This window comes from Channa argus, chromosome 17 (assembly GCF_033026475.1).
Source record: "Channa argus isolate prfri chromosome 17, Channa argus male v1.0, whole genome shotgun sequence".
Lineage (NCBI taxonomy): Eukaryota > Metazoa > Chordata > Actinopteri > Anabantiformes > Channidae > Channa > Channa argus.
Window position 1 is genome coordinate 4,702,274 of NC_090213.1, and position 8,828 is coordinate 4,711,101.

At 37.2% G+C, this 8,828-nt stretch overlaps 2 protein-coding genes across 12 annotated transcripts in view; one reads left to right on the forward strand and one right to left on the reverse strand.

Moving 5' to 3' along the window:
* Positions 1–5,503, reverse strand: part of LOC137102841 (nesprin-2) — a 78,037-nt gene extending 72,534 nt beyond the window's left edge. For 9 of the 11 annotated variants that reach the window (XM_067482757.1, XM_067482756.1, XM_067482750.1 and 6 more), the window contains exons 1-2: positions 3,752–5,503; positions 732–793 (exon numbers count right to left, since the gene is read on the reverse strand). In XM_067482757.1, the coding sequence (XP_067338858.1) occupies positions 732–793; positions 3,752–3,827 (138 nt within the window). In that variant the 5' untranslated portion in view covers positions 3,828–5,503. The remainder of the gene's footprint in view (positions 1–731; positions 794–3,751) is intronic. The other 2 variants (XM_067482748.1, XM_067482747.1) reach the window with 2 other exon arrangements.
* Positions 5,504–5,660: 157 nt separating this feature from the next.
* On the forward strand, positions 5,661–7,513 carry atp5mj (ATP synthase membrane subunit j). Its single transcript, XM_067482766.1, has 4 exons — positions 5,661–5,804; positions 6,537–6,660; positions 7,091–7,111; positions 7,340–7,513. Exons 2-4 carry the CDS (start codon positions 6,537–6,539, stop codon positions 7,351–7,353), a joined length of 159 nt encoding a protein of 52 aa, XP_067338867.1. The 5' UTR covers positions 5,661–5,804; the 3' UTR covers positions 7,354–7,513.
* Positions 7,514–8,828: the final 1,315 nt, after the last annotated feature.

Genomic DNA, 8,828 nt, shown 5'->3' on the forward strand with positions numbered 1-8,828 from the left:
ATCATTTACAGCCAAAGCACAGGGTGACGGCAGCAGTTTCTGTGTAGCCCCCCCCCCAAAACATATTTAATTTTAACACAAATTCTTTAATTGATAAGTAGTTACACTAAGTAGTACAAAATTCCTTTGATGCTTTGATGTTTTCTCCTTGACTTAGTTTTTGCTTGCCTTGTACCTCACTTGTAAGTCGCTTTGGATAAAAGCGTCTGCTAAATGACTAAATGTAAATGTAAATGTAAATGTAAAATTAAACCAATACTTTTGGTTTGTTTTTTCTTCATATAAACATCTCTCAAACTAATCTGTTTAGAGGACACACCATCTTAGACTTGTTTATACTTAATATTTTAGGGCACAAACTCTTCTTATAATGTATGATATAATCTATGCCATTCGCTGCATGTGATGCAGTGGCACACATTAGCATGGCATAAATACTGAACATTTCCTGTATCCAGTATACACAACATTACACTCCAATACACTCCATACTTCTCTGTAGTTTCAAGCCTATCTTTGAAATAGCATTATGGGTTCATTTATTTGAATCACATGTCTTTCACACAATACTATGAGTATTATTTTGATAAACATAAAATGTTTAAAGTCAGTAAAGTATTAGAAGGAATTTAGTTTTACCATTAACATTATCACAGTATTGTATACACTACTTTACACAGAGATGGGCTAGCAGGTTACAAACAGAAAAGCCACTGTGCAGCCCATCATACCTTAGCAAGTTGAGCATTTATCCAGTTGGTGAAAGTCCTTTTCTGAATCTGTTCATGCTCCACTGTTAGGGAAACAAAGAGAAAATGTAATTTATACGCATGCACGTGTTTATGCAATTATTATAGACTGCTTGACATTTAGTGCTTCTGAAACGCAACTGAGCAATGCTCTGTATGGTCCCTGAAGCCAGTTAATGCACAACCCCGGGTATCTAGTATCAGGGAATCATCAATAAACACTAAAGAGAAACAAATTTTACCAAAATCCTTTCTGATGTCACTTCAGCCATTTACAGTTGGTTTTAACATGTGTCTTGTGTGATCACATTACAAGTTAACAGCAAATTAAAGTATGAACAACCACCAAAAAGGATTGTGATCAAATCACTAAAACTGCTTGCTGATGTAGATGGGAATGAACAGGGCCTTATAGCGTTTGTAGTCTAAACTGTAATGCATCACATTGACACATTACTGGAAAATGGTGGTTGTTTTACTAAGATCACACCCATGCAGAATACAAAGGAAATAAACAGCTCACACATGGGCACAACACCTTGGGAATGCATGTATACTATATAGACCGGTGTAAACTGGGATGTATCTTGGGTGTCTGCTTGTGTTTGGATCACCTAAAGGCAATTTAAAACCAAATGTAAATAGAGTCTCAGAGAAATGTGTTTGCTTTTTGTTGAAAAGGGAATGAAAATGCAGTTAAGCATATTGATTTATTAAATCTAAAATAAAAACCTGACAAAGCATTTAACTCTGTTTGTATTTCTGATTCCATGAATGGTTTGTTTTCAATTCCAGATGATAATTTGTCTATTCTCTGAAATGTGCAAGATGCTATACATTCAATAAAAACCAAGATATTTCCGAACTGTGGGAACTCTGATCTGATCTAAACGTCAAGAGCTACTCACCAACATTAAATGGCTGTAGGTCCTTTTGAACCTCCATCTTTATTACCAATAATCAATAAAGCCATGTATGACGACTTAGAAGACAGTCCACTTTAATAATGAAATATATATCTCTACTCTCCCAAATGGATGACCTCAGAGTGAAAGGTTTCCTCTTGAAGCTAAAGTAAGGCTGCAGGCTGGGATCTGCCCACAACACGGGATGACTTCCAAGACAGACATAGATACAGACCTTCACGCATAGACATGCACACCCTCAAAGCCATAATAACCTCCCAGTCATACGCACGCACACACAGAGAGATTTGTACACATACAGTACACTCATATAAAGGTAGACCAGGGCCAAACTTCTGCTGCTAAAATATAATACCTAAATATGAATTTTTGATATAGGTTGCTAGAGTCACTGACACACTGATAGTTTTATATTTTCATTATTTTCATCTAAGCAAATAATTCATATTTGACAAAAAAATTCCTTACCTTTATTACAACTGTGCACAGAATTTTAATGACTTTATCCATCGTAAAAGTTGGTTGATGATGGATGATTATATGATTGTACCAGAGTCACTTTTCATAATGCTGTAACTACTACTTTTTGTATTAAGCTTACAATAACACCTCAGCGTTTCTATCCCGCAGACTAAACAAGCTGTCTCATACTGTTGCAATTCAGTTTGTTCAAGTGCTTGCCAAGGCAGGGAACCCATTTTTCCAATCCTTTGACTGCACCTACATCACCTGACAGGCTCAGTTCAGCACAAAGAGCAGAAAGAGGCGCCACCACATTGGTAATGACTGGCAGTCAAGCGTGTTTTCTTACAAGGTCACATTACAAGGGAGCTTTTGCAGAAGCAAACAATCAAACAAACATAACATGACAATGATTTAATGTTGGGAAATTTGTTTTTGAGTGGTTCAATAACTGTAAGTTATTGTTACTCTCAGACACTTGTTTGTTTTGGTGCATTTAACCCCTTATATCTGCTATTCCCTGAGTCTGTGTAATTCTTTTCAAAAAATCTTCAAGTATGCCTAACACTGATGGGCTAAAAGTGCACAGAGGTGCAACCCTTAACGGCTGACATATTCATGATCAAAAAAATTGATATAGCAAGCATGTCTTCATAAAAAAATATGTATCCAATAATAAAATATGGTGACATTTGAGGTATAATTTAATAATTACTCCCATTGTTACACATATGTAGTGTAATTGTAACAGATTGTTTATGCAGTTTGAGCAGAAAATAATTTTTACACTTGATAAATGATGGCATTACACACACAGTTTATCAAATTTACTAGTTGCAAAACCCTTCGGAACTTGAGGAGTTACAGTTGCTCCTCTAACATCTGCCATCATCTCCTTCTTCTACTGATGGGAACAAATTCAACGTGTTTCCACCCGTTGCTCGTTCAGGTTTCTGGCACAGCTAACAGATCATGGATGTTTGATTCACATCTGCTTTATTGCTGAACCACTTCCAAATGACAGAAGGAGCTCTTCCACTATGGAGTTAATATTACAACATTAAAATTGTTTTTGTCAGTTCTTCACTGACTCTTCAAAAACAACAGAGGCTTCCTGAAGTTTAAAAGGAGAACTAACCTGGAGCTGTATACTAGCAGTAGATATTATTCAAGTGTGTGTAAAGAATATGACTAATATGTTTTATGTCTATGTATTAACCTTTGGTGTTTGCATTACGCTACAAAATTCTAATAAAAAACTTTATTTGTTATAACTCATATCTTCCATGTGTGATGATGGCACATGTGAGACTTATTCCCCCACATACAGCAAACAAAAATAAAACTGACAACAATGCATCAGCATGGTGTGCAGCCCCAACAAGATTGAACTAATTGCCGAGCACCAACCAAGCAGGATTAAGATTTCAGGACTTGATGGTTTGCTGACTATTTTTATTATAAGTATCACTTAAATGCACTGACTCCATGCACATTTGAGAGTGATACAAAAATAGGAAAATAGAATCAAAAGGTTTTTGATGCTAGACTGCAGTTGGCCACCACTGCATTGTGTCACAACATCTACACAACAAAGTACAGGAATAGACTGACCTTGGAGGAGCATGTGCACGTTGTCAATGTCTAATGGAATGGCCCCCTCGTCCTCCAGTGATCCACCTGAAGCCATGTATTCTCCAAGCACAGCACAAAATCCAGCTCAAAAAGGTTTAGAAGGCACTGATAAGTAAATCATCTACAGTACTCAAGAGAAATCTACAACACCAAAAAGGAAAACAGGTGAATATAGCGGTGTAAAGATTTCTCCATAACATTTTTTTTTTATAGCTGCTTGATTAGTCACATTATCAACACCGATCCACACCCTATAATAACATAGGCACACACACAGATACAAGTTCATGCAAATACTCAAACAAAGAGCTCAAAGAGGAGGAATGCTGTAACTGTGCAACGCAGAAAGAGCCAATAGCACTCTGCTATAATGCAAATATAGAATTAGACAGCCTGGTCCAAAACCAACATACCTGTAGCAGGGCTGAAGTCACCGCAGACAGCTGATGCAGACCATATTACAATAAAGAATTCAGTAGAGTCAACAATAAATCTCCTCAACTGTGTCCTTTTTATATTGACACAACTCTGGTGGTACTCTGTTGAGTACCATCAAATAATACTTGGCCCTCAGGTGATCATAAACGAAACAAGGTCGTTCCTGCCCATCAGAGCATGAGGACAAAAAGGAGTGGAAAGTTCCACCCACACTAACTGCGAGCACAAACCATCCTGCAGACATGCAAACAAATTTAACACCCTTTGACCTTTGGTTTTCAGCTTTGTTTGCAGCAGTCTTCTACTTACGTACTTGCTCTTCTTCCAGACTAAAAACAGAAACAAAATCTTTAGTTCCAGTTTCCTTTTAGGGTAATTCCAGCATGCAGTATTTAGAATTTTTTAAATTTTAAAATTTTAAATATTCATTAAACAAATCAATTCAACTACGTTTTTTAATTAATGACCTCAAATAGATACTCATAGTTGAATTCATACTAAGTCTAGAGTTATCTCCATTTTTATGCTGTTTATTTGTTTCACCTGAAAAGAAAGAGGGTGCATCAACAGTGCATACACTGTCATTTTTACCCTTGGCTGCTTTGCCAGTTACTCATTTGTTGTTTCACTATGGTGAGCAGAAAGAGGTGGTGAACAGTCCGCGTGCTGAGTCACGTAGCAGATGCACACTCACCTCATGGCCGAACAAGAGACTGTATAAAAGCAGAACAGGATATAAGATGTTCCTGTGGAAAGTCAACAATTGTGGAACAGCATCATGTTGAAAGTAGACAAACTGCGCTGTGTTATCAGCTTGTGATTGAAACAGAAAGCAAATTAGAGACCCTTATCCCCCCTGACATGTCAGTTTTGATTTATAGGCTTGCGTTTTCCATTAATATAATTTTAACATTTTGAGCCAATGAGCCTCACTAGATATCCAATAGGATGAAACCCAGCTGCCAATTATAAACTGGTCTCTTGGCCAGCTGTTGTCTCTGACGCCACATCACCTAATGTCCACATACTTTTAGTCTTCACATGGCTATTCAAAAAGATTGGCTTACGGCTTGTCACTTCAGAGGTCGCCAAGCGCACCAAGGTAGACCTTGATGGCTGGGTGGGACCACACATGGTGGGGTGAGTTTCCAAATCTTCACATGGCTGTAAAGATTGTGAATTCCTGAAGTGAGCATCATACCCATAATATTTATTTCCAGTGTCAGATTGTTGTTTTTGTTTTAATTAATAAATGACTAAAGTTGTAATATTGTACCATACCAAATGCATTTGCAAACATTTTGGTGAACATGACTTTTCCGTTTCATAATTTCCAAATTTCAGTTTTCACATAAAACCAGTGAATCAAAAGATAATAGATGAATGTGTTTATCATGCATGATTTAGTCCCTAAGGTGGAGCAGGGAAAACTCGACAGGTGTCATAAGAGTTCGTCCACTTGGTGGCGCTGCAAGCAGAAACATCTATAAGTTGCAACACATTAGAACGTAGAAAAAGCTTTCCTCCCTACGACTTTGACGTTTAGCAGCAGCGGCTGTCTTGACCTTCCTACTGCAGCGTGAGAAACTCAAAGGTACGGGGAAAAGTCTACCTTTGTTTAGTGAAACTACTTTAATCAGAACTGAGGAATAGTTGTTGCCCTTGGACAACAATCTAAATCAAAGCAATAATCATTACTGTGCAGGCCAATGTTTGCAGGTGTACTCAACTAGCTAGCTCCGCATTAAGGCTAGTTAGCCCTCTGCGTTTCTAGCTTCAGCGGAGAAGGTAACAAGCTTCACCGTCTTTCTTCTTTTGGCTGGTATTATGCCGAACAGCGGTTGTGTTATTGTACTGATTATGCCGAACAGCGGTATAATACCGCTAACGCCCAACGTTAACGCACGCTGCCCCTAATAGATCGAATGGTAGCTAACGGTAGCATATTAGCATTAGCGAGCTAACTTCTTTCAACGCTCATTTCAGTAGTTATTGGATACGTCAGATCTGACGTAAAACGACGTCTAACTAATGATCTTTTAAATTAAACATTCTGATATTTTGCCACTATTGATCGCTGTTTCATGTGTGGCAACATTCTTAGAAAAGCAACAAACATAACGTATTGAATTCATTCTCTTGTCATTAGCTCTGTCTCGAAACTTTGGGATTAAAAAAATCATAAGTGGTAGCATTTTAAAATCACGTTTGGTGAAGTTTTAAGATGCTGCAGTGATGTTTACATTGAAATTATTTTTAGAGGTTGTGTTATTGTACTGATTTATGAGTGCAATATTAGAGATGTATGCTGTTGTCTTCTGCACAGATGGCCGGACGGGTGTTTGCAAGTTGGTGGGGCAAGATGAGCCCTTACTACACTCAGGCTTACCAAGAAATGTGGGTGGGTCTCGGCATCATGACATACCTGTACTATAAAGTTTCCTATGGAGGTGAGTTTGCCGCTACGTACAGTAAATTGAAAATCTGTACTATACTCAAATACTATATTTCAAATATAGTACATCTGCATCTCTTAATACAAACTGAATGTTGAGTTGCCTTGTTTTGTGCATTATATCTCCTTCCAAGTGGGATTTCACCATTTTGACAGTGTAATGTTGTGGACATCTAGATAGACCGGCATTTCAAATAAAACACGTCTTTTAGCTTCTTTGTGCTGTGTGATTTGAATTACCTCACCAATAAATACAGTACAGTAAAGGCTTGTGTTTTAACATATTGAAATGTAAATCTGAAATTGATTAATAAAATACTGCTGCAAGGGGACAGGATCTGTAAGCAACTGCAGATGGAGTTGCTTCATATATGAACATGCTGGTTATCCACAGACTAATAATGCTTATTTCCTCTCTATTTCAGGCAAGAAGGCTGTGAAAGCCAGTAAGTCTAAAATCATATCCTATACTATTAGACCAATTTTCAAAATTCTCAGTTCAGTGTGTAATGCATGTAGCAGTGCTCCTCAAATATTTCAAAGATTCTTGTGCAGTTACATTTGTTATCCTCTAGATGTCACTGACAGATGGGTAATCCACTTATTGCTGTTTGATACTAACAATTTGTGTGCATAAACAAATGTTTTTTAACCCCCCCTTCTTTTTTCTGTAGAGCCTGCCCATTGAGTGTTTCACCATGCTGACCCCCCTGCCACCTGCTGTTAAATAATGCCCCAGTTGATAGTGCAAACGTCTGGATTCACATTTGATTTGTTAATATGGAAGAAATAAAGTTGTTAACCACAGCTAACCTTTTCACTGTGGTTCCATAAAGACTGACAACAGATATGGGCTTTTAAGTCTTTTTTTTTTTTAAAGCCAAGGGCTTATAAAGAAAATATTTTTAGTGAGTACTTATTATGTTTTGTATGGTCAAAACATAAATACACTACACACTAAAAAGTCTAGTGTAAAATGTTAAAGGGAATTGCTTTAAATTTGTGGAAGAAAGTATTACAAAATAGCCAAATGTTAGATCTGATGTTTAGGGAACTATATATTCACTCTATTATACATCCATTCTATAAATAAGTTTCTAAAGTCTAGTCCAGATTGTGTGGTTCTTGATATTATTAAGTGTTTGCCATATCTTAGAGTAAAAACATAAAATAGGTAAGCTATTAATAGCTGATGGATCCCAGTTTGGGTTTACAATTTAACTAACTTGACAGAAAACACTTTCCTGTCACTTTCCACCCAGAACTGCCATATTTGGTGTTAGGTGGCTGCTGTTGTGGTTGATCATAATAATAAGACATAACCAAATATCTGGGATGAAATAAGCACACAATGACGTATAATACATATTTTGATCAGTATTGGAATTTAAACCAGTTGCTTAATAGTTAATGTTGCAAACAACTCTGGGTTACAGGACAAAGACTTGCATCAACTGTAGCAACTGGTTTGTTGGCAAAAATCGATAACAAATGAATTAGCTTCTGTTGACAGTTTGGTTGGCTGCACAGAGTGAGTTGTGTTGCCTGGGGGCAGGTTTAGTGCTGGATGAGAGGATGAATTGATTCCACTTCTGTAACATTATAAATTTGTCCACGTGCTGGTAGAAAGAGGAATGTGTAGCTGTATATGGTTTAAATACATCTGTATAACTGGTGAAATGAAGCTGTCATTGCCCATCTTGTTAGTGAAACAGAAAGTTGTTTCCACACAATTTTAGTTTGACATCAGCTAAATTTAAATTTATCATAAACGTGTGTCATCCTATGTCATATTTGTAGCATCTTATACCCCAAAACAGGCACAGGTGACTCCAAAAAATCTCAACAATTAAAACTTTTTTTTTTTTTAAACTCTTCTACAATTAGAGAAATTGTCTCTTGCTCACACCATGGATGCAGTAGACTTTTGTGGTAGTGCTCTTTCTGGACTGAGACAAATTGATTGCTTTGGAAGGAAGAGATCCTGGTGCGTAGGCATTCACTAACTTGCTCTACCATAACGCTACATCATTAAATGTCTCGTCTGAGTGTCTGGGGGAGCTGTCATGGTAATTTCCCACTCATAATGCCAAGGTTATAACATGGATGCCTCTTAAATTATCACCCCAAATAGTCATTATGCAAAAGGGTGTCTCTTTAGGA

Bases quoted from the DNA above. Each gene is read 5' to 3' on its own strand.
- atp5mj (XM_067482766.1), top strand. From the start codon at position 6,537: ATGGCCGGACGGGTGTTTGCAAGTTGGTGGGGCAAGATGAGCCCTTAC. The intron at 6,661-7,090 runs GTGAGTTTGCCG...TCTCTATTTCAG, and splicing joins CTATAAAGTTTCCTATGGAG to GCAAGAAGGCTGTGAAAGCC.